Source organism: Callospermophilus lateralis, chromosome 15 (genome assembly GCF_048772815.1).
Source record: "Callospermophilus lateralis isolate mCalLat2 chromosome 15, mCalLat2.hap1, whole genome shotgun sequence".
Lineage (NCBI taxonomy): Eukaryota > Metazoa > Chordata > Mammalia > Rodentia > Sciuridae > Callospermophilus > Callospermophilus lateralis.
This window is the reverse complement of record NC_135319.1, coordinates 67,025,747-67,051,786: the sequence shown is the minus strand read 5'-3', so window position 1 is coordinate 67,051,786 and position 26,040 is coordinate 67,025,747. Positions and strand designations below refer to the sequence as shown.

General features: G+C 43.2%; 1 protein-coding gene across 1 annotated transcript; it reads right to left on the bottom strand.

Annotated features, from left to right (window-relative positions):
* Nucleotides 1-9,406: 9,406 nt before the first annotated feature.
* LOC143381244 (acyl-CoA desaturase 1) lies at nucleotides 9,407-24,024 on the bottom strand. Its single transcript, XM_076834656.1, has 6 exons — nucleotides 23,640-24,024; nucleotides 22,898-23,153; nucleotides 19,392-19,522; nucleotides 17,766-17,971; nucleotides 16,154-16,386; nucleotides 9,407-13,407 (listed from the first exon to the last, which is right to left on the bottom strand). The coding sequence occupies exons 1-6, from the start codon at nucleotides 23,661-23,663 to the stop codon at nucleotides 13,208-13,210; spliced, it is 1,050 nt and encodes a 349-aa protein (XP_076690771.1). The 5' UTR covers nucleotides 23,664-24,024; the 3' UTR covers nucleotides 9,407-13,207.
* Between the last annotated feature and the right edge of the window lie 2,016 nt (nucleotides 24,025-26,040).

Sequence of the window (26,040 nt, the reverse complement as noted above, 5' to 3'; positions counted from 1 at the left end):
CTAAGTAACAATGAGTTCATAGTAGGAAGTGACCAGAGAGTGACTGCAAAACACCAGCACTGAAAGAAAAAAATGTGTAATTTGGACATCTAAATCACCAACTTTTGCATTTTAAAAGAGACTATCAAGAAAGTGAAAAGACAATCCACAGAATAAGAGAAAATTTTATTTATACACACACACACACACACACACACACACTAATATCCAGAATATAAAAAGAAGTATTTCAATTTAATGATTTTAAAAACAACTCAATTTTTAGTTATTTCAGCCTCCTGGATACTCCAAAAGGTACTTAGGGTACCCTCAGGATACATGGGTCAAACATCAAAACAATTTATGTGAAATGTTTCTCCCAAAGTCATGCATCTAGTAAGAACTAAATCCAATACTTTAAATTAGTCATATTGACTCTTATGTAATGATTTTTCCACTGTCATAGTATGCAAAGTGAGAGTGACACAGATGAGAGTATAATGAAACTCATATTAAAAACAAATAATTAAATTTCTACCAGATGCCTAGTTAGACAGGCAATTAATGACTCTCAAACATTCTGATCACTTTAAGATCATCTTGTCTAGATCACAAAGACAGCTTAAACCATGAAGAAACAGGAATTGGCTAGACATCAAAAGAGACCAGGTTGACATTCATTTGATAGACTGAAAACAACAAACTCAACTATCACCTTGTGTTTGGTTGAAGAACCTTCAAGCATATAAAATAAGAAAATTTCAGGACCAGGTGGAATCTATGAGGAAATCATAACTGTTCTCTCACCCCATGAGAAACCTCCCCGCAGCATCTTGGACAGGTTGAATCCCATTTAGTGAGGAGCATTTTGCCCTCTCCCCCAAACATCCCAGAACAATTTATGTCCACTTGAATTTGTCTTTCCTCAGTCCCCTCTATAGCCACACTTTCATTGTTACACTGCTTCATTCAAAGGTCTGGAATAATCAGGAAAAGGCCCAGTTCTATGGCATGTTTTAAGTCATCTGCCAACTCCCCTCATAAATGAATCTTCCCCTTTTCAGTCTAAAATAACTTAGTATCATCCACTATCTTTTTTATCTGAACCCCCTTCAAGTCATTTATTTGCTTGTGGCTTTGTTGTGAAGGGACGGCCAGGTGTGGTCTACTTGTTCTCCTAGTCCACCTCCTCCATGCAATAGTTCTGAAATCACCTCTTCTCAATTCATTGAGCCCTCCTGGTGTTCCAGGCACTGTGCTCTCTTCTGCCATTTATACCCCAGCACTAAACTATGAAGTAGGGCCATCAACAGTGTCCCTCCACTCCCCTCCCTCTCTGATACTGGAAATTGAACTCAGGTTGCTATATCACTAAGCTACATTCTCAGCCCTTTTTATTTTCTTGAGACAAGGATTTGCTAAGTTTCCTAGGCTGACCTGGAATTTTTAATCCTTTTGCCTCAGCCTCCGGAGTAGTTGAGATTTCAAGCATATACCACCACTCAGCAACAGCAGTCTCTTTAAAGAAGGCATTACAATTTGAGGCTTTGGGGTTATTCTATACAACTATATAATCACAGTCTTAACTAAGACATAGAATACGTCTCTCACCCTAAAAGTTCCCTGTCCCTTACCTGTCACATATGTGATTTAAAAAAATAAGATGATTATATACACACTACTATCTAATCTGAATGTTTTTCTTAAGATGCATAGAGCATTTTAATGGAAATTAATGTAGTTTCACAACATAAATTTTTTGTGTGTTCTGGGCATCAAACCCAGGGCCTTGTGCATACTAACCATATGCCCTACCACTGAGCTATAGCCCTAAAGCTACAATATAATTTTAATGGTTGTATAGTGTTCCTTCAAATGACTATTTCAAAATTTAACCAAAGAAGGGGGTGGGGGATAGAAAAAGCAAACAAGGGGCTGGGTTGTGGCTCAGTAGTAGAGTGCTTGCCTAGCATGTGTGAGGCTCTGGGTTCGATTCTCAGCATCACATATAAACAAATAAATGAATAAAGGTCCATCAGTAACTAAAAAAACTTAAAAAAAAAAAAAAGAAAGAAAGAAAAAGCAAACAAAACCCCCTAAAATTTATTTAGTCAAAGTGATTTTGGTGTATTTGTATTCCTGCTTCCTCTTAGTGGAATTATTTTTCAGTTATATTACACTATTCTAGTTGTTATTATTTTGGTTTGTGTTTTCTTTCTTTATTACCACTATGTCCTGTTTCTACCTGTTGTTTGGCTATATCCCAATATCCTGTCCTTGAATCTTCTTAGTTTATCATTTCTTCTTAGGTTATCAACTTTCTCCCTAACTTCATGTAAACTCATTTAGATTTCATCTCTACATTACTTCTAAAACTAGATCCTGATTCCCAAGAGCTTAATGGGTATTTTCAGCAACTCAATACATCAAAAATTGAACTTCTATTCCTTTTCCAAATCTATTTTTTATTTTTTCATGTGGTCCTGGAGATTAAACCCAGTACTTGCACATTTTAGGCAAGTGCTTTACCATCAAACTACACTTCTAGCCCTGGGTTTCTCTCCCTTTTTTCCTTTTTCTTAAAATTTTTTGACACCAGGGATTGAATGCAGGGGTGCTTAACCACTGAGCCCCACCCCCAGCCCTTTCTATTTTTTATTGTGAGACAGGATCTCACTAAATTGCTTAGTGACTCTCTAAATTGCTGGGGCTGGTTTTGAACTCGTGATCCTCCTGCCTCAGCATCTGAGCTGCTGGGATTACTCCCTGTGCCCTGCTTTCTCCTTTTTAAACTACCTATGTCAGTTGGTGCAAGTGCTTCCTTTGCAATAACTCTGACTAAAAACCTCAGTTATCTTCAGTTCCTCTTCTCCATTACCTCACAATCCGATCAATTGAGTGCTATTGATTCTGCTCCAAAATGTACCAGATGTGTCCTTCCTTTCTATTCTCATCATTACTATTTCAAATTTGAAAGCCACACAGCCTCCAACTGACCTTCCAACTCTAGTCTGGTATCCTCTGCTCTGCTGTTCCCACCAGAGTTTTTGAATTTATTTTTATTATTTTTTTGCGGTGCTGGGGGTTGAATTAATCGATTCATACATGCTAGGCAAGCTGAGTTACATCCCCTGCCCGAGATTTCCTGATGATTCCTCATATCTGATGGAATCATATCTGATGATTCCTCCTCAGGTTAAGAAAGGATTCGCTTCCTCCGTGCAGGCATTTACAGCTGCTTCTCCTCTTTCTCTTCCACCCTCCTCTCCACACCCCTTATGGCCCAGTGACATCGACCTATAATACTTTCTACTTCCCTGCTTTACCACCAACTCTCTCCCATCAATAATCTCTAATGTTTGGCAGACTGGTGGCGCCCCACCTCGTGTGTGCCAGGTGTTTGCACTACTGCAGACAGGAATCTAAATGCGCCCTGCCCATCGGCCCTGCCTGCTTAGCCAGGTCTCCCCAACCTCAAGGGCAGCTGGGGAACAGGTGCCCACACAGGACGTAAGTCCCCAGGGGCGAGGGGCTGGCTGCCCAAGAGGCTAAAGCTTTTTATGTTACTTTCGGGCAGGGAAGGAAGCCTGTGCTGGGAAAGAGAGGCCTCCACACTCAGGAGGACCCAGAGCACAGGGATCCGCTTTCCAGGGTGCGGCGAGTAAGGGTGAAAGCGCAGAACTCCGCACTCGCAGCGGGGAAAGTAGAAAAGCGACAAAAGGCGGGGAGGTGCGCGGCGAGGGCTGGAACGGTCGCGCCTCCTGATTGGCGCCGACGCCGTCTGACCAGACGGTCGACCGCTGATTGGCTGTGCGGGCTCAGGCGCTGGGCGCAGCTTGAACGCGAATAACCCTGAAGGCCTGATCTGTGACCGGCAGTAACCCCGGCGGGAGGTGCGTGGCCGGGGTAGGGTGGGGTCGCCGCTGCGCGCTCTCGGGGCGTCGGCGCGGCCCCGCCTCGCCAAGCCCAGGCCCCGGCCCGAGGTAGCGGGATGGGCTACCGGAACTCCGGCTGAGAGCGCTGTGCGCGCTTCCTCGGCGGGACCTCGCTGGCGGCCTCCCAGCAAAGCGGCCTCCTTCCGACCTCAGCTGGGCTGTTGAGTTTAGTGGGGTATAGAGGTGAGGACGGGGGCGTTGGAGTCACAAGGACAGCGGTTCTGTGGAATCGCACGTATGGCCGCGGTGGCTCAGCGAGGTGACAGCCTGTCCTCCCGGCCCCTGCGCACTCAGCCTCGTTGGTGGAAAAGGCACGACCGGAGGCTTTGGCCTGACGCTGGTCTTGCTACCGCGGGTGTGGCTTCTCCCACCCTCACATCCGGGGCCAGGGAGCCCTGTGGGGATTGCCTTTCCTGAGGAAGGGAGGAGGAAGGGACGAATGCGTACGTGAAGGATAAAGGTGACTCGCATACGTTGGTGGTGGGAAGGTAATGGTGCAGCTACTGTGGAAAACACTGGTGAGCCCACATGAAATACAATATGACTCCTGTATTCCATCCCTAGGTGTATATGCAAGTAAATACAAAGGAGTTTTCAAATATTTATCCACAAATGTTCATATGGGCACTGTTCAAACTACTCAAAAGGTGGAGACAACCAAAGTGTTCATCAAAAGATGAACTGATAAACCAGCTATGATATACACATACAATGGAATATTAATCAACAATTACAAGAAATGAAGTACTGATTTCTGCTATAGTGTGGGTGAATGTGAAAGCATTATGCTGAGATGGAAGTCAGAAGCAAAGGTCACATGTTGTAGGATTCCATTTCTGTGAAACACCTAGAACAAATTCATAGAGACAACACGTTGGTTATTGTGGAAGGTGGAGTAGGGGTGCGGAGAAGATGAGGAGTGCGTATGAGGATTTTCTTTGAGGAGTTGAAAATATTTTGGAATTAGAGATGATGATTGCACAATATTGTGAATGTACTAAATGCCACATAATCATGTACTTTAAAATGGTTTTCTTTTATATTGTGTTAATTCCATTTCAAATGTATTTATCTCTGAAATGAACAAAGAAAACCACTGAATGGGGAGTCCTTCTGTCAATCAAAATTCATTAAGACAGGAGGAAAATTAGATCCATGAGCAAGGCTGGGCTGCCGTACACATTCACTTTCCTTTTTTTCTTCATTGCCTGCAGTTGTTCACAATGTTTTTCAAAGCCTGGCCTGACCCAGGCTACTACTCCCTGTTTCCAGTGAGAAATGACCCCTTTGGTCTCTCTGAGAAGGTCCTCACCCAGAAACACCATGAGTCAGCACAGCATACACAGCTCCTTTGTAAGCCCTGGGTGGCCTGAGTGGCCTATGGTGGGCAGACAATAGGAGAGGAGCCAACACGGGTTGCCAAAAGGGGAGGGTTCTGCCTCCAGAAATCCTAGTATAGAATCTAAGCTCCTTTGAGTCTGTGATTAGGGCTTGTGACATTTCTCCCAAAATCAGTGTTCAAGAATCAGCTCTTTGTTTATGACATAGGAAGTTAACTATAGGTCACATAACAGGACTCCCACTCCTTCTGACATTTCTTCCAGCTTGTAGCAGAGAGAACTTAAATGCAGGCATGTGATATCTCCACCATTTAATTGAATACCATCTGTTTAGGTTCAGGAAGATATTTCTACAAGAGGAAGGTACCCTTGAGGAGCTCAGAATTTCACAGAAGGGTGGAGTATGGTTGGAAAAGTAGAGAGGAAAGGTCAGGTCTTTCTATGGTAGAGAGGAGGGCTTAAAACTCAGGTGTGGTTCCATGTTCAGGAGGGTCAGGAGTTAGAGAGAGCTGGGTTCTTGCAGAACAGAGAAGCTTGTGCAGTTTGTGCTTGGGTTCAGTGCCCTGACATTGGCAGCCAGGGAGGAGGGCCCCACGACCAGGCTTTGCCTCTGAGTATAACTGGGGTATCACTTGCAGACACATGAATATAAGAGATGGAGGGCTATCTTTTTGGACCTCAGGATAGCCAGGAGGTGAGACCTCAGTTCTGGAGCCAGACCACAGTGCCACTATCCACTCTATCACAGCTTCTCTCCAGATCTGATCCAGCTACCTCTTTACTTGAATTCATGCAACAACAGCACCTGCTTCTGATAGAGTGAGGTGATGTGCTGTTCCGTCTGCAGTGCAGTGCCTGTCTGTAGAAATGTGGATATTGCTATTGTCATTGCATCCACCAGTCTTGTGGACTGAGAACTTTGGATTTCCTACTCAAAAGAGAGTTGGATTTGTGTTTGTGAGGTGGTCTAAACTGCTTTCACTAATGCAGTACATGGTTCCTGACTTCGAACTGATGTAATTTGCTTTAGCAAAATTACCATCTTAAGACTCCAGTTTATAACAGCTATCTTTTGTCATGTGGATAGAATCTGCCTTCTTTTAAGTTGAGCCTGAGACCATATAAGAGTATAATTAGTGTAATATAGAATGCTTTCTTTAATCAAATACTTTAATCAGTGCTTCCTTAGAATATTTGGGTTTGAATCTCAGGCACAACTAATAGTAAAAACATTAAAATAACAGATGTTTTCTCCCTTTTTCTTTTTGAGTGGGGCAGTAATGAGGATTGAACCCACCAATGAACCTACCACTGAGCTACATCCCTAGCCTTTTTATTTTTTATTTTGTGATCTTCTTGACTCAACATCCTGTGTTGCTGGAATGAATTTCAAGCACTATTGCACCCAGCTTCTCATATAATTTTTGTAATTGAGATACAATTTATATATCACAGAATCATCCTTTACATTGTATAATTCAATTCTTCTTAGTATATTTTTATCATCATGCAAGAAACATCACAATCTAATTTGAAAATTTTCATGCCACAAACTTAAGCCTATTAACAGTGCTCCCCAGTTTCCTCCCCCAGATCCTAACTACTTCCAGTCCATTTTCTTTCTATTCATTTACATTTTCTGACATTTCATATAAATTAAGGCATATCATACGGAATATGTTCTTTTGCATCTGACTGCTTGGTCTCAGAATGCTTTCAAGATCTATCTATATAGATAGATCTATCAATCTATATAGATCTATACTTCATTATTTTTTATGGCTGAATAATACTCCATTGTATGAAATATGCTGGATCATTGTTTGTTTTTGCAGTACTAGGTATTGAACCCAGGACATTGCACAGGCTAGCTAGGCAAGAACTCTACCAGTGAGTTATATCCCATGCCCTGACAAATTGCTTTTATCCATTCGTTTATGATGGACACTTGGGTTGTTTGTACTTTTGGCTATTATTATTCAGCAACTCTGAACATTCATGGACAATTTTGGGGTAATATAAGTTTTTATTTCTCTTAGATATACTCACAGAAGTAGAATTGCTGAGTCATATTGGACCTGTATATTTTAAACCTTTTGCCAAACTTTTTCCAAAGAGTTTACATTTTAAAGTACATTCTCACCAGTATCATGAAAATTCTTATTTCTTAATATCTTCACCAATAGCTGTTCTTAACTGTTTTTTCTTTAATTATAGTTATCCTAGTTAGTATGAGGTGATATCTCATTATGGTTTTGATTAGTATTTCTATGATGGCTAACAATGGCTATTTATGTGCTTTTTGCCATTTGTGTATCTTCTTTTTTTGGACTGAAGATTGAACCCAGAGGTGCTTAACCATTGAGCCACATCCTTGGCCCTTTTTTAAACTTGATTTAGAGACAGGGTCTTACTGAGTTGCTAAGTGCCTTGCTAAGTTGCTGAGGCTGGCTTTGAACTCACAATCCTTCTGCCTCAGCCTTCCAAGCTGCTGGGATTACAGGCATGTCCCACCACACCTGGCCACTTGTATATCTTCTTTGTAGAAATGTGTATTCAAATACTTGATCTAATGGAGGACAGGAGAATAATGGGAGGTACTGAAGAGTGGAGTTGATTAAGTTATGTTGTATGCATATACAAATATGCCACAACTCTATACAATTACTATGCATCATTACAAAAACTAACAAAAACACTTTGTCTCCTTTAAAATTAGGGTTTTTTTTTGTTGTTGTTGTTGAATTGTAAGTACTCCTTTTCTAATTTGAGTTCTAGTCTCTTATCTAATAAAAGATTTGCTAATATTTTCTCCCATTGAGTGAGTTACATTTTCAATGTTTTGGTAGCATCTCTTGAAGGGACAGTTATTAATTCTGATGAAGTCCAAATTATCTCTTTTTTCTTTTGTTTTTTTGTCTTTTGATGTCATATCGTCTAATTCAAGGTGATAGGTATCTACATCTATGTTTTCTCCTCAGAGTTTTGTAGTATTAGCTGATTCATTTGGGGTTAATATTTATATATGGTATGAGTTAGTGGGCCAGCATTCCTTTGCATGTAGATATCTAGTTATCCCAGCAACACTTGTTAAAAAATGTTATTTTTTCCTTGTTGAATTGTCTGCATACTCTTATAAAAAATAACTGACCCTAGATGTATGGGTTTATACCTACACTCATAATTCCATACTACTGATTTATGTGTTCATATGCCAGTGATATATCACATTATTTTCACTATGGACCCTCAGAAGTAATTTTGAAACCAGAAAGTATCAGTCCTCTAACTTTGAGTTTGTATAGCAAGGTGTTTTTTTTTTTTTTTTTTTTGGTGGCTATTCTCAATACCACAAATTTCCCTATGACTTTTAGAATTAGCATGTCAAATTTTCCTTTAAAAAGTCAGAATTTGATGACAATTGAATCTGTAGATCAGCTTCAGGAATATTATTATCTTAACAATACTTAGTCTTCCAGTCTATTAACATGGACTTTCTTTTTATTTATTTAGGCCTCCTTCAATTTCTTTCAATACCATTTTGTAATTTTCAGTGTACCATACTGTTGACTTCTTTTGTTGAGTTTATTTCTATTTATTTTATTCTTTCTGATGCTATTATAGAAGTCTTTCTTTAGTTTCATTTTTAGTGTGTTCATTACTTGTTTAGAGAAATACAACTGATTTTTGCATATTGCTAATATATCTTGCAACATTACTGAATTTATAAGCTTCAGTAAAAGTTGTGTGTATTCTTTTGGATTTTCCATGTGCATGTCATAACATCTTCAAAAAAAGATAGTTTTCCTTCTTTCTGTCCAATTTAGATGGTTCTTCTTTTCCTGTTCTGACGGACTTTTTTTTTTTTTTCCCCAATATCCTTGTTTTCCCTCTAGAGATGAGGGAAAAAATGGTGTTCGATTTAATAGGAACAGACATCTTCTTTTCTGCTGCCCAGAATTGCTGAACAGTTAACATAAGTTACCCTTAGGAAGGACAGGGCAGATTACTGGGGATGTGACTCTACTGTTTTTGTTTGTTTGTTTTGAGGTTTTTCCTCTTAATGGTGCAGGACACATACATGATGATGGGCCACGGAGACAGGCCCCAGGAGACTACATGACAGCCAAAAAGCTCCAAGACAAAGTGCAATCAGATTCACTTTACTTTTATTAATAACAAACACAATCTCAGGTCAGTACCACTAGCTTTGGGGTTGATATTACAAAAATTATTCTTCAGTTACAAATAACTGCATACATAAAAAGAAGAAAAACCCACCCAGGTAAGGAAAATGTATCCTGTGTATGTTTTCATGGCAATGATAATGCATTCTCAATTTTTGTCTGACTCATTATATACCACTTCTCCAATAGATGCGTTCAATTTCTTGAGAGAACCATGTAGGCTAATGATGGTATCCAGGACATACGTGCATGTCAATTTCATACTGGATACTGCTACTATAAAAGTCTGCAGGGCTTGAGAATTTCTCTGTTGAGGATCTCAAAGGCTTAATAAAAAGTTTTAGTCAAACCTCTAAACTGCCTAAGAGGTAGGTCAGTATTATTACTCCATTTGAACAAAAGGAAATGTGAGGCACAGTATAGTTATGTGACTTGCCTGGTGCAATGATTTCAGTGTGTCCCTTAAAGTTCATGTATTGGAAACTTAATCCCTAATGTAGCAGATTCAGAGATGGGACTTCTGAGAAGGTTCTGAATGGATTAATGACCTTATCTCATTAATAGGTTTGTTTAAAAGTGAAGCTAACATAGCAAGTTGGTAAAACAGGGACAAGAGAGGCCAAGATCTTAGTCACCAGTGTAACACAGTTGCCTTACTTCATTTACCCTTCAAACTAGCCTATTTGTACTATCTATTCAGAAACTGCACACAGGATATTAATAAACCAAAGAGAAACTTTCTATTTTATGTGCTACCACCATTATTTCATTTAAAGAATAATAAATACATTCAAACTACTTCCACTCACCATCTTATTTGAACACTTAATAAAAACAGCCATAAATTTCCAAAATGAAGCCCAGAAAAGAATCCTGCAAATACCTGTGCTGATAACCCACCAGGCAGGCTCTTATTGATACTGGCCACTGTTATAGTCTCTCAAGGAGTAAAGGACTACTCAAAGAGTGTGAGGGCAGATTCACCTGCAACATGGGTTAGAAAAAGGATAAGGCACAGAAATCAGTTTTCAACATGTCCACAAGGTAAGGACCATTAGAAACTCACTCTTGCTAAGAGCAGAGTTTCTCATTATTGTGTTACTTGAATTGAGGCTTCGAACCTTAAGAAGTGTTGTTCACTATACTAGCATGCCTCTACCTACTACATACCCACATATATGATGCAGTTCTCAACCTGGGGTCTGTACCATTTGTGTATGAACATTGCATGGATCAGTTCCATGGAACAGGACTGGAAAAGAAAGTTGAGTTTGCTCTTCATGTATCATAAAGCAGGCATCTGATGTCCAATAGAATAAAAATCAGCCAAGAGACATTTCCAGGGGTAGGTACAGGTCAGTAGATCTGATCTACAGTGATCTTCTATAAAGTTCTTTTCTACTTTAATGAACAGCTCAAAGACAAGGCTACCTTAGTGCAGGCTGGCCCCTATAGCTTCTATACAACTAACACAGGAAGGAAGGTCCTGCTCTCTCACACCACTAGGCCTCAACAGTTAACAGCATTTGGTATTGTATGCTGCCAATCCTAAAGAGCAGAGTTAGGCTTCTGCACTGATGACTGAGGAACAGGGACAGGAAAGGTCCCAGGTTCTGAAAATATATACAATGTTCAACAAAGTTCCTGGCATCTAAGATCCCACGTCTTAGCCCAAGCTTTCCAGCAGATCCTGGCTCCAGGGCAGGGACTCCTTTCAATGTGTTGCACTTGGGAACTGCCCCCCCTTTTTGTACTTCCCAGAAGGCTGTTTCCGCCTCTTCTTTTTGAAAGTTTTGCACCATTAGCTGCATACATCAATTAGCCCAAGTTGCTTTGCTGAACACTCTCTGTTCTGTCCCAGAGGAGACTGACAACAAGCCATTTTTTACTGTGACCAGCTCAATGGAAAAATGTGAGCACTGGCCTTGGCTATGCCTCATGAAAGGGATCCTCTTCAAGACAAAGATGTTTCTAAAGTGTCTGCCAGCCTTGCCTAGAGCAGTCAGAGTGGGGTACACTCATTGTGGTGGAGATGAAGAGGATCTGGAGGCCACAGGAAAGTGGCAGTCAACTTTACCTGCTGAAGAGACACAGGGCTGGTGCCAATGAGCATTGTGTCTGCAGGAGAAAGCCGCCTGGACAGCAAGTCCTCTCTGCCCTAAATATACACAGGAGGCTGCCTGTCCAGAGAAAAGAAAATGTCAGGGAACAGACATCACTGGTAAGAGAAAAAAGATGGCTGAGGTAGAGCCAGGAATCCAGAATCAGGGTGGTTAAGAGATTTATTCCTACCTATCCCCCAGACAGTCCTGCATTTGTAGACTGGTCACAGAACAAGGAGTGAAGGGGTCCAACACTATGGGAAGAAGCCTAGTTTTCACTCAATCCTAAGAGAAACTGAGACTAATGAATGAAGCTAACATCAAACTTATTTCATGAGGACACTTAATAACTTACTATGTAACTTCTGACTCCCCTGGATGTGCCATTGGAGTCCTTCCTTTAGGAAGTGATCTCTTATAGCTGCCTATAAGAGCTGTCCCTCAACTTCTCCATCTCCTGTCCATCTGTGGAATGAACAGACCACCCAGGAAATTCTTTCCTTACTTCTAGTTTCTTTTTCTGAGGTAATACTCTAAGTGAAACATTTGCATGTTTCAATTAATGATTTTATGTCTGTTTATTTTTAAGTTTGGCCCAATTGTATCTTCAAAACTCTGAGCTGCTGTAATGTTGTATTGAACACATCCAACTTGAAATGTAATCCCATGAACTAAGACATCTCCTTGTTATTAACAAAAAATAAAGTCCTTCTCCAGGAGAGACCACTCTTACAACTACACAAATGCTTCTTTATTCTTAGTTACTGATTTGCTGTTTTTTCCTATCATCAAACTCCATAACTGAGTCAGGAGAGACAGGAAAACTGTGTGAAGGAAAAAAGCCCCTGTGAAGGGGCTCAGTGTCTGTGCTATGCAGGGTCTGATCCCTGTAAAAGCTTCCTTTTTTCTCTTTTCCCATATCAACACCATGCTTATAAATCATATTCTTCATACTATCTCTCTTCCTGATGATATAACTGCTCTTCAGCTGTATGCCAAATCAAGCTATCTCTCTATTCCATCTAGAAAAGCCTAGACTGAAGATAATTAGCAGAGGATGTCTCAGAAGGTTTTATTGTATGTCTAGCTTGAGTTACCTACCTTGAGTCTGAGGACATATTGAGGAAAGAGTTATCTGGGGCAGTGATCATTATGTTTAGATGCCTGAAATTATGCCTAGGCTTGGAAGGTGACACAGACCAGTGGCCGAACATAGGTTGGTTAGGAGGCTATAAAAAGGAAGAGAAAGGAAGGTAACACAAACAAAGCAAAGAACAACAGAAAGAGTAGAGAGAAGAAATAAGTTTAGCAAAGTACTATCATAATAGTTGAGTTGTTTGTTTTAAATACTCTTTTTCTTTTTTTTTAGAATTTATTTTTTTAGAATTTATTAATAATTTTTTAGAATGACATGTAAAAATGTATGTATTTACAGTGTGCAACATGTTTGGAAGCATATGTATTGAGAAATGTTTATATCTTACTGATTAAAATATGTACTACCTAAAAAAGTTATCAAACCTTTTGCATTTTAAAAGAATACAATACTGGAATGGGTTAAGGTCATCAACTTTAGCATCTGGTAATACTTCTCAGTAGTTATTAACAGAACATTAAACTTCTACCCAGATGGCTTTAGAAATGAAATCTGAACAACCCACAACTTAGGCACTCTTGTAGCTTCCATCTCCAGTTCTTTTAACCCTGGCCAAGATGGCAGCCTTGGACACTTTCTTCCGGTCATAAGCCAGACCAAGGGCAGCCATGCAGTCAATGAAGAATGTAGTAAAGTTGATGTGCCAGCGGTACTCACTGGCAGAGTAGTCATAGGGAAAGGAGTGGTGGTAGTTGTGGAAGCCCTCACCTGGAAAAAAACCAAGGAGAGAAGTTAGGGAGCTTGGCAGATTGCTGTTTTCCATATCTCTTGCATAGCAGAGTACCATGAACTTCGGAGAAACCCACTGATAAGTGGATGAGTGGATGAACACTGTGTCTTCTACTCTGAAGCAAACAGAAGCCCTCAGACTAAGCAATGAGTCAAGAGGGCCTGGTCATCCATGACTTCCTTGGTGAGAAGTTTCCCTTAGGGGATAAGAGAAATTATCCTACGAAAGGATTTTACATTGGAAAATACAGAGCTTTAGTAAATGCTGGCTTGAGACCCTTGAGCTCTTTGCTTTTGTGCATGTTAGGGTGGGGAGGGGAGGGTACAGAAGAAGAACCATTGCTGTGTTTCTTACAAAACTGAGTAAAAAACACAAGTTTTACTCTGTACTAATGGTCCCTGTAAGGTGGAAGGTTCTAATAGAATGATGGCAACAGGGAAAACCAGAAGAAAGCAGACCCAGCCAGGGTCAGGTATTCTCCTAGCCTCTGTTGGTTCAGTGGGCTACTCTGGCTCCTAGTTCTCTGAGGTAATCATGTGTTGGAGGAGGTACCAATAAAACAGAACCATTCTGAAAACCTCTCAACTTCTGAGATTCTGAGAACTCTTGGGAAGAGCATTTCACTGTACTATAGTGGAAAATAAAGAAATTTAGGATCCTGGACAATTTCTGTAATTGGTAAAATGTTTGGCAACTCTTGGCAGGATCCTTCTTTCTCAACAGCTTCCAACACTAACAACACTGGCTCTTATCAGACCTGGGTAAAGAACAGCCATGATAATAGAGGTTGTTGGACCCTTTGTAGATAAAAACATCCCCAGATATAGCAGTAATGATAAGAATAGCAAGCAATCAAAGGAGGTTCTGCCAACAAATGACTCCAACCTGGGCATCTCAAGGTGCCTATCCTTCTGTATATCAGGCTGTCCATGGTGTGCACTGGTAGGTGGAGGGATAACACTAAGGCTAAGGGTGACCCGGGATTGCCACTTCCACCTGTGGCTTCACAGCAAGGCTCTGAGTGAGCACTCACCATGCCTGTAGGTATCAGATTTTAAAATGAATCAAACACACAGACAAGGAATGGAAAAAGGGGAGAGAGTCAATGGGAGCAACGGGGGCAAAGAGCTGAAGAAAGACTCTAGAGGAAGGTCAGTTTTGTCAGAGAGGATGAGCATGTGACTGTTGGGGTAAGTCAAGACCAACAAGATGAGAATGGCAGGAAAGAGTGGAGGAGAGCAATGGGTGAGGGGACATGGACAAAAGAGCAGGTTTGCAGAAGCAAATGAGAAATGGGAGAAAGTAAGATATTGGCAGTTTGAACAGAGGGTCACAAAGGGCCTGCAGATGTGGAAGCTCACTGGGGTTCCATTTACAACACAGGACACATCTCAGTCCAGACTATTCTATTCTACGAAAATCCCAGATTTGGACAGAGTATAGGTGATTTATTTCAAAGATGAGTCAAAGTAGGAACAGGCAAGAAGTTTCCTGAAAGGAGCAGAAAGCTGTATACAAGTCAAAAAGAGATAGGAAAAAAAATTTCATAACAAAGTTAGTAAATGTGGTCTGGGTTGAGAATATACAGGAAGAAATTAATGAGGAAAAATGAGTTATGCAGTGATGTGCTTAGGCATGTGAGCAGGGTGACTGCCAAGGTGCTACTGGATGAAGAACAGCTTTGATCCATGAGCAGAAAGGGGCACAGATTCTGCAGAAGGAAAACCAACTTCAGGTCTCAGTCAAAGTCTATATTAATTTGGAAAAAAGGACAGCAAACCATGAAGGCAGATGGAAGAACTCCTTTTTTCTTGATCTGGCAATTGGGAATGGAACTACAGAGACAAATAAGTTCAAGAGCAGTCAAGATTGGATCAAGAAGCAGGAACTTTGATGAAGGTTACCTGCCCTATCAGAGGATTCCCTAAGCAATTTCAGGGAAGGGGGAGTTTCTAGCACACAATAGAAGATTAACAATAAAGGACAAGAGGAGACAGGGTGACAGATGATGGTAAAAGCCTGCAACCATTGCACTGATGCCCCTCATCCTGGCATCACTAAACAATAAGGCATAGCCTACACATTAAAGCGTGGCATATTCATTTAAAAAGCAAAACACTATAACTGTGGCGTATGGGAAGTTTATTGAACCAAATTATACTTGTTCATATTTAAATATAAAGTACTAGGCTTACAAGCCATGAAGGTGACCCTATTTTTCTACCAAGATTTTCCACACTAAAGATTACAGATCTGCTCAGAGGTGCCAAAAAAAGGAAAACTCATTACAGGCAGCATTTAGATACTGTTTTACAACTTCACATCAAAAGTAGTATTAATTTTCACCCTTTCTATTCATATAAGAGTTATTGCCTGATTCTCATGAGGGTTTTCCAATATATTGTCCCCACCCCAGTTTTATAGTTTTAAAAAAAATGAATTATAAAGGTGTTATAAAAGCTAGGCATGGCTGCGTATGCCAATAATCCCAGAGACTTGGGAAGCTGAGACAGGAGGATCATAAGTTTGAGGCCAGCCCCAGCAAGAGAAACCCTACCTCAAAATAAAAAAATAAAAATGTCGAGCACACTTGAGTTTAATTCCCAATAAGGGGGAGAGGTAAAGTGGTCATAAAAGCACTTTATTCAGGTTTTTCTGACTCCTAGACAAATACCCCAAAAGGCAGACCACTGGATGCAGTTATGTTAGGCATTGGTGACTTACCCACAGCTCCCAGGGAAACCAGGACATTCTCTCCAGAGTTAACGTTCTTGTCATAGGGGCGATTTCCATAGAGGTGGGCAGCACTATTCACCAGCCAGGTGGCATTGACCACTACAGTGTACCGCAGGAAAGTACCAACAAACAAGCTGTGTAGGAAGGTTTCACCCCAACAAAACCAGGGCACCAGTGTGGGCAGGATGAAGCACATCATCAGAACAGCGGGCTTGTAGTACCTAGATTGAGAGATCCTACAGTGAGTATGCAGAGAGAGAACTCTCACACCTACCTGGGCTGTCTGCTCTCATGGCTGAGCTGTCATTCCTCCAAACCATGAGAACAGGGTGGCAAAAGCCAGCATAAGGAAATGGAGTGGAAATACTTTTGAGTATATAATAATACCTTCGACTTTAGATGGGGTAATGTGAATACCTTAAATGACTTTTCTAGGACCACCCCATTAGCAAGTGAAGTGAAGATTGGATTACCTGTCTCCTGATAAGAAGTTCTTTCATCTTTAATGAGACCGTAAGGCCATGTTGATCAAACAAGTGAGAGTCAAATCTCAAACTCATCAGCAGAGTTTTGCTGCCTGTGCTATTGTCCATTTGCCTTAGGATCTTTAGCTTGCCATCAAGACCTTTGGCACACAGTCTACATTAGGGGCCTTGACTCCATTTGCTGCTACCACTCCCTAACTCTTTGCTCTGCTTTTCCCTCAGGAGGCACACCAAGTGTCCTTGGCCACCTGCAGGTCTCTGTTCCTCCAGAGGCCCTGACCTATATTCTACTCCCATGAAAACCAAGCCATTGACATTTCAAGGGAATGGATTGCCTACCTCCCTTTAGCAGTCACATCTGACTGACATACCTACCTCTAACTCCTTTCTTTTACTGCCACTGCTTCCCCACCATGGCCCCTCTTCTTGTCTAACCTGTGTCTCTGCCTCTCATCTTTCTGGCTTAGTAGTTACTTTCACCTGCACAATAACATCCTCTCTGAAGCACATTTCTGACTGTGTCACATTGCTGATGAGGAAACCATTCTGTTTGCTGAATAAAATTTTGAGTCTGTGTCTAGTCCTTTTTCTTGCCCTGCCCTACATGTTAGGCAGAAGGACGTTCTTCATAGAACATGCTTGAGACTTTGGCCTATTCCATTCTTTCTTTTTGTGCTGTCCCTGCTCACACATACTTGTGAAAGTCTCTCTCCATGGATGGATTCTGATACTACTTCATTCATAACCCTTTTTCTCATGTCCACACTGAGCACGCACCCTCACGCCATACCTCTCCTAGTGCAGACCAAAAATTGCCTCCTATTATGGTGGTTTGGGTACTTGCCTTATCCCTCCACCCCAACAGACAACAAATTCTTAGAAGGGGAGGTCTTAACAACCTTCATTTTTGTGTCCGTGACTATTCCAGTCAGGAAAGATTTGTTGCATGTAACTGATTTCATCAAGATAGCTCAGAGATAAAGGCCATAAGTGATTTGAACTTACAAAACCAGTAAATTCTCAACTTCATTTTGTAAGAGTTAAGAGAAAAGGTTGGGTTCCCAAATCCCAGATGCCGAGGGCCACATCCCCAGCCCCATCCTCCCTTCACTCACCTCCTCTGGAACATCACCAGCTTCTCAGCTTTTAGGTCAGACAGGTCCAGAGTTCCCCCCTTCTCTTTGACAGCTGGGTGTTTGCGCACCAGCAGCCAACCCACGTGAGAGAAGAAGAAGCCACGGCGGGAGTTGTGAGGGTCGGCATCCGTTTCTGAGAACTTGTGGTGGGCTCGGTGATCTCGGGCCCATTCATAGACATCGTTCTGGAGGGACAGAGAAGAGGAACACAGGCCTGAGGAGGGACGCCCTCCTGGGAAAAGTCCAATGCCTGGATGTCTGCAAGGGCCCAAGGCTCTCAGCCCAACCTCACAGAGTCCCCAAGAGTCTGGCTCCAAAGGAGAAATGAAGGGACCTGCCCTCTTCTGCACTCTTCCCTGGAGCCTGAGCAGAAAAGCGACTTATAGTCCCAGACCACAAGAACAGCACTGCTGCTTCCTGAATGTTATATGGTGGGGAGGATGTAGGTAAATCACAATGTTCATTTCCTTAAGAAAGAACATTGCAATTCTTCTATCAAAGAATGAGGGACAAGGTCCTCAAGGGGTGCCCACACAAGGGGCATGGAGAAGTATGAAGCAGGTGGCCTCAGGTCCTATTTTGTAGATAAAGTTCTGGAGAGCTCTGTCCTGATGCCTTCACAAGTCATAGCTCATTCAACCTAAGAGCAGCATGAAACTCATGGCCATGACCACATTTCCAGAAGTCTTCTTGCTTGTGTGGGACTCTTTCTTTTCTTCCAGAATATACTAAATTCTCCTCCGTCCCTTGACCCCACAAGCATCATCAGGTAGGGTGCTAGGGCAAAGATGATTATGCAGATATAGTTAAGACCTCAGATATGGCCAAGACAAAGGGGCTTAACACAGTTTTCTAGTTTCCTCTTGTGACAAACTAAGCTCCATACCACCAGCTATCCTGTGCCCATTGCTATAACTTAATAGGTATAAAAGTCCCCTCCTTTCCATCCTGTTTGTTATAAATTTGTGCTACAATTGACCTTGCTAGTTGGCTCAGCTAGCATGGCAGCCCCAGATGGGACCAGAAGGTCAGTCCATCCAACCTCTCAATGACTCAGTTTCCTCATCTGCAAATTTGGGATAAAAATAGGACCTACCCCTAAGGTGTATAAGGACTTAATGAGTTAACCTATGTGAAGTGATTATCACAGTCAGGATATAGGGATGTTTGCTCTTATTACCTGAAACAACAGCGTTCCTGAGTCAATGAGACTAATTTTAATGAAACTGTAGCAAGATTCCAAGATAATGCCCTTGAAGCATAAGTTTATTATCCAATGTCTGGCCAGAAAACAAGGCTCAATGCCTGGCTTATGAGTTGTCATCCTTTATGAATGGCCACACTGTGTGAGAACACAGGGAACTTAGAGTGTATAATGACCCTATACCTTTACAGATTTATATAGTTACCCCCGCTATTTCCCTTCCTAGTGATTCTGAAGAGTTCCGTTTTTTAAAAAATCTAAGCAATGTCTCATTTGAGAGGACCTCAGAAGACTGGAAAGGTCAATGACTGCCTGCTGGGGCTTCCTCTCCAGGCACAGATCCCCTTCGTTCCACCTTGGATCAACTACGGACTGAGAGCTGAGCAGCACCAGCTTCTTACCTGGAACGCCATGGTGTTGGCAATGATCAGGAAGAGCCGCAGAGGCAGCCGTGCTTTGTAAGTTCGGTGGCTCCACAGGCGATGAGCTCCTGCTGTGATGCCCAAGGCACTCACTAAATAGTATGCATAGGCTGCCAGGACAAGACAGTGCAGGAGTCACCAACAGGTAAGTCCATAAAGTCATGTCAAATTGCTCTCCTAACGCCAGAGCCTGTGTGTGCTTTAGGCTTTGGGTGAGGATCTGCTCCCCCTGAACCATAGGGATGATTTGACATCTGAGGCCTCATAATTGAGAAAATATCAACATTTTCCATCCTTTCCATGTAGGAATGGAAACAAGCTAAGGATTCCCAGGAACTAGGGAGGCAGGACAGTAAGAGAGGAATAAATCTCTCATCACTGTGCCACTGTCATTGTCTGTGTCCAGGGGCATTATTCAAGGTTCTATGTGTTTTGACCTTAACCGACCTTATATAAAGTTTCAGAGTCCCAGGCTACTCCTACAAAGCTTAAAATCCATGAGCAAGAGTTTTCTAAAAATAGCAACCAGAGCTATCTTGGTGCTATTAAGCTGGAAGAACCCAAAATTGTAGGGGATGCAGAGCTGTGGCGACCAGCTGGTATAAAAGCTTTTCAATATTGTACCAAGCAGTGCAGCCCTGAAAGAGTCAGCCCTGCACAGTTATATATGGTTCAAGCTTTACCATAGATGTGAGCATTTCATATTTATAGCACTTCTTGAGAAGGATGTTACCAACACAGGCGCACCTTGCAAGTGAGGAAATAGATGCTTTAGAGGAGACCTGTTTATCAAGCATCACTTGGCTAGGAAAACTGAAGCCGGGGTCTGAAGCTAGGCTTTGTGTGTCAACAAGAAGTTCTTGTTCTATCTCAGCCTTCTGCCCCTCTAGAACCATGCCCAGTTCCCAGGTCTCTCCTTTGCAATGTTGCTCTTTCAACCAGATTCTCACAAATCAATGCTAATTCAAAACATAGCTGAATGGGCTGGAGATGTGGCTCAAGCGGTAGCACGCTCGCCTGGCATGCGTGCGGCCCGGGTTCGATCCTCAGCACCACATACAGACAAAGATGTTGTGTCCGCCAAATACTAAAAAATAAATATTAAAATTCTCTCTCCCTCTCCCTCTTTCTCACTCTCTCTCACTCTTTCTTTAAAAAAAAAAAAAAACAAAAAACAAAAAACAAAACATAGCTGAGAATGTTCAAAGCTGGTAGAGGAATACTAACATCATCCTTCCTCAGTTTCCTTTAGTTTGCAGACTTAGGAGGTGTCAGATATGATCTTTCCTGGGGAAAGGAGGGTAGGGAACCAGGGGCTGAGGCCTTGGGAGAAACTATTAGCAATGTTTCATTCTGACCTGGCAGGTACAACTATGGATCTTCAGGGATCACATTTAGTTGTGGTTCAAGACAGCACATTGTAACAAATTGTTCTAGTTCTTCTACAGACAGGGATAACAGTTTTCTAAAGAGCCTCCTCCTCTCTTGCTCCTGTCTACTATACCCTATCCTGCTCCTCCTTAAGATTCCTAGGAGAGCCACACAGACAGTGACTGTCTATGGAAAGTTCTGGCCACATTCCCTTTGCTCTGGGCTTGAGGACCCAGGTAACTTAGGCCCTCTGGCCAAGTGGTGGTTGAGATCTTCTTCCCTGATACAGTGTCTCACTCCATCTGTACCAGAATAAACCACAGTGGAGCTAAATCCCTGCAACCACCAAAGAAGACATTGGCTTTGGGCAAAGCAGAAGCACTTAGACAAGAGGCAAGGGAGCATCTAGAGTTGTTTCATGGGGCAGATGGCTCTGGCCCATTGTTTCCAAAAAAGCACATGTCATCCCATTTTAACAGGGGAATTGTAACAAGATCCCAGTCACTCTGGTGCCTGTTCTCTCCATACCTGTCAATACGTCAAATAGAAGTTTCAGTCAATTAGATTTGTTCTCCCTCCCCGCCCCCCATACCCTGGGAATGACAGTGTCCACACTGATGGCTAAGCAGCATCTCATAACTCTGCCCCGAGAAGTAGAAGCTTTACCCTTCAGCCCTAAGTTTTGCCAGAGATAGCTATTCAACCCTGGCTTGAGGACTCTTCTATAGTCCTCAGAGAAAGAAGGCTCTTGAAATAGGTGATCTAGGAGAAATTCTGGGATGAAACACAGTGACCTAAAGAATATGACATTCTAATCCTTACAAGGTAGTATTTTCCCCTCTTGGTACATGGAAAGAGTTCCATCCTAAGAATGGACGTCATTTCAGTTGCATGGCACCTGGAGAATTTTCCAAGACAAAACTCAAGGGATCAGATCTCACCACTTATAACACCTAAGAGCTCAAGTTGGGCAGTGGGGTACCATCTAATACCTGCCAACCAACTCTACACTACTACCCTCCCAAGACAACTGCTAGAAAATACCTCACACCTGAGACTGCTCCAGAAAACCTCTGATTGTCTTTTGGAGAGCAGGTCCTGACTCTCCCAACAGAGAGCAGTAATTTTGCCTCTAGATCTCAAGAGCTTCCTACTCTCCCTTCCTAACTCAGCCTCAGGGGCAGAGGTGAATCTACTTGTAAAGTGCATTCGTGGATCCAGGGGGCAGACCTGCTAACAGCCCCGAGCCATGGGATCTGGGAAAGAATTGATAAAAAGACAGCTCAGAGATGAATTGGCAATTGGAGACTGAGGCTGCTCAAGGTTCTATTCTCTGGCCTGGCTGTCCCTTCCAAGGAAGAATGGGTAGGTGCTAGGGAAAATTAGTATTAGAAAGTGCTGGGTTCTTGTCATTACATGGCATCTGGAGAGAAGGGAAGGAGCTTGTGGGCTGAGGATGAAACATTCTGCAACGTCTGTCATTCTAAGAACATTTCTTTGACTGAAATTTGCTGTTCCCAGGAGACCTACCTGACAGCAAGACATCCGTGCAACTTGGGTCATATAGGAGCCTTGTTATTCTACCCCTATGATAGAAGAGGTTGGTCTAGCCAAACAGTCAAGTTAAAATAGTTTTGTGGATAACCACCTTTGGTGTTCAATGCTTTATTATGATCTCTCCTCCTGAGCAGTTTCCTTTGGCTTTATCTCCTGTCTATGTTCAACCTGCAACCGATAAAACCAGGGTTCCCATGACTCTCAGGTAGTGGACTTGTGGGAAGCAGGACAGAGACAGGCATTCAAATGAATGACTCAAACAGAAATGTTGGGTTCTGGGACAGTAAACTCTCTTTCACTTATCTATACTCAAAGCCCCCTTGCATCTCGTCTCAATGTTTACTTCCCAGGAAGGGACCCAGACAACTGTCTCTCTTGCATCTTAATCCTACTAGGATTAAGTCTCTATCCCCAGCCCAGTCAGTCTCTCAGGCAACCAAAGACTTATGGCTGTCAAAACCTGAATAAAGAGTGGTTGCTGCTCAGTGGAGACCCCACCTTATCAAAGACCAGTGAGAAACCTAAGGTACTTGCTCAAGACAAGGGACCCTTCTTACCCCAGAGCCAAGTGTAGAACTTGGAAGTGGGAACCAGTGTGACCCCATACAGGGCTCCCAGGTGCAGCAGAGCCATGAGGATGATGTTTCTCCAGACATACTCAAGCTTGGGCCTAGGGCCCTCTGCATCCTGGTAGCTGGGGTCATATATGTCATCTTTTATTTCAGGGCGGATGTCTTCTTCTAGGTATGTAAGCGTCTTCTCCTCCTTGGGAGGTGCTGTGATGGTGGTGGTAGTGGTATAGGAGCTAGAGATCTGTAAGGAGAGGAAGTGGAGAGTGAGGAGATTCCTTGTTGGCAGGAGGGGCACTTTACCCCTAATGCAGCTGAGGGGGAGTGTACAGTACATGTCCCTGCCCCAGTGCCCAGGATACTCGAGTGTTGTATGTACCCCAAGAAGGAACAGAGGGGAAGTTTCCCTAAAAAATGTGCAGATAGATCTGCAGGTGAAGGAGCAGGAGAGAGAGAGAGAGAGAGAGAGAGAGAGAGAGAGAGAAACTTCACCTAGTAACACAAAAAATGAAATTCCACAGATTTTTCTTTACTTTAAAACTTAAGAAATGAAAAAACGTTGGCGAATCCATCCTTCACATTACAATCCACACCCCTAATCAATCGAGGTCTGCAGAACTCTGGAAATGTGGCCCAGTCCAGGAGCTCTTAACTGTCTTCCCACCAACCAATAGCCTAAAGGACCCTCAGTTCCGGCCGCGGGGCTGGGGGCCACTTCTGGGACGCTCACCTCCTGCAGCATGTGGGCGGGCATCTGGCTCTCAGGGTGCTGGGATCACGATCCCGGGGCTGAGGCTGCGGAGCGAATTTGGCACAGCTGAGACTGAGGGTGGACTTCGGCTCAGCGATCGGTGGAGCTGCGCTCGTAATACTATGCTGTTGCACGCGGGATGGCTGTGCAGGCCCACCCGCTGTGCGCGGATCTCCCCGGGCGAAATTTAAGGGGTAGAGCTGACAGGGGATGACGGTGCCCGGTATTAACTCAGGCACCTTTTATTCGTTGAACAAGGGGCAAAGTGCGCAGAGCTGCCTGCGCAGAGCTGCCGGGACGCGGCAGCTCTGCGTGGTGATGATCGCAGGAGATGGTAAGGGACAGAAAGCAGTACCGACAAGAATCACAGCGCAGGGATGCTGCAGACTCCTACAGCGCGCCTCCCTAGCTCCTGCCTCTGCGAAATGCAAATGAGACTCCTGTAAACTCTGGCCTGTCATTGGCCAAAGGGAATTTGATGCCATCTCGTCCTGGGGTTACCATTGGCTGGGCTCAATCTGCTGTTGCCTCTGCCGACAGATCTTGGCTCCCCTCCCCTCTTTTTCTGCTTTTTCTCCTTCGCTTCTCTTTTACTGGCTGCTGGACTTCTGCTTGGCATCCCGCGGAGTCGTCCGCGAGACTTCTCTCTGGAAATGGGAGAGGACTTGGTCCGTCAGTGGGAGTTGGTTGCAAATCCAGTCATGGTCCCCGGCTCACGGATAACGGTTGGGTATTGGGTAATTTGCATAGGGAATACTGAGGAAATCACAGTGGCACCCACTGTTCACATTGCCATCCTATTCTCCCAGACGCGTGGGAGGTGAAAATTGGTTTCCATCGAGGAGATGAGCAGAGAGTGTGGGTGCAGCCTGCCTCCATCCCGCAGAAGCTGAGGAACGCGGGGGGGGGTGCGGGGGGGCTAAAGTCATGGACAAACAATGGATCTGCCCCACCCCCCTCCCATCTAGGATGCTAACCCAAGACAGCGCACAGCGTTAGCCACACAGGCAAAGACGCTTTTGCACTGGAGCTATCAGTCACCGGCACGCTTTACAGGGAATAGCTAGACACCAGGGGGTAATCCCTTCCCTTCCCTATGCCCTTGCCTCCAGAAGATGTGCAGGAAAGTTCGGAGATACTTCCAATTGTCAAATTGTAATTGTGGAGTCTTCTACATGGAAAAAGGCAGGTAGCACAACACAGCAGGAAGCCAAAGAATTAGTATGTGGGATAGGAATAGAAATCAAATATTGAATAAACCTTGCAAATCAATTCACAAGAGTCTTTTTGTTTAACCTTCACTGCTACTCTTTGAGGTTTTACTGTATGCTTCCATTTTAAATAAGAGAAAAGTGGGATATGTAGAAATCAAATAACTTGACCATAGTGGCAGCAGCCCCTAAGTTGTGGAGTCAGGAGTTGAGCCAGAAATGTGATACTGGTTAAGTTTCTGTGGTTTATCCTTTTTATCCCAGCTACTCTGGAGATTGAGGCAGGAGAAATCAAAGTTTGAGGCCGGTCTGGGAAAGTTTGCAAGACCCTGTCTCAAAAAAAAAAAAAAAAGAAAACTAAATAAATTTAAAGGTAGGATGTGTGGTTCAGTAGTAAGCCCTTACCTCCCATTTGTGAGGCCCTGTATTTAATCTCCAGTACCAGAAGTAGTATCAGTTATTGTAGTTTAGTGAGGAGGAGGAGGAGGAGGAAGGGGAGGAGGAGGAGGAGGAAGGGGGGGAGGAGGAGGAGGAAAATAACATTTTGGCACTTAAGCTCTTAACTTCTGCTCGGGACTCTATTACTCTGGAACCCTGCAGTGCTCTGACCTCACAGACTTTTCCATCAGGACATAATCTCTGGGTTTGTGGAAGTCCTACCAGGGGAGCTTGGAGATAGGCAGGCTCTGCATTCACCCAGGCTGCTTCCATTTCCAGGTCTCCCTATTGCTGTCCCAACCTCTTCTGGGAAGAGAGGGTGCTAAGGAGCTCTGTGCAGGATTCCAGAGTAATGACTGGCTTCTCAGGAAGAGGAGCACCTGGGATTGTCTGGAAGCAGGACAGAACTCTGCCCTCTGGTCTCAGGGACAGGCCAACTCCCCAACCAGTGACCAAGCACCTCCATTTCATTCTTGGCTCCCTGGCCAGTGGGAAGGTGCTGAATGAGCCTAGGTGATCTCAGAGGTGGAAGCTCATGTGGTGGTTCAGAAGGGCAGGGTGTAGAATCCAAGTCCACCAGTGCTGCTCCTCTTCAAGTTCTCTTAGCAATGTGTGGTCCCGTAAATTCCTTTGCCAACTGCAGGTTTACTCTGTCCTGGTCCAATCCAGACTGCTAAATGAATTACTATAGATTGGGTGACTTTTTCAACAGAAATGTATTTCCCATGATT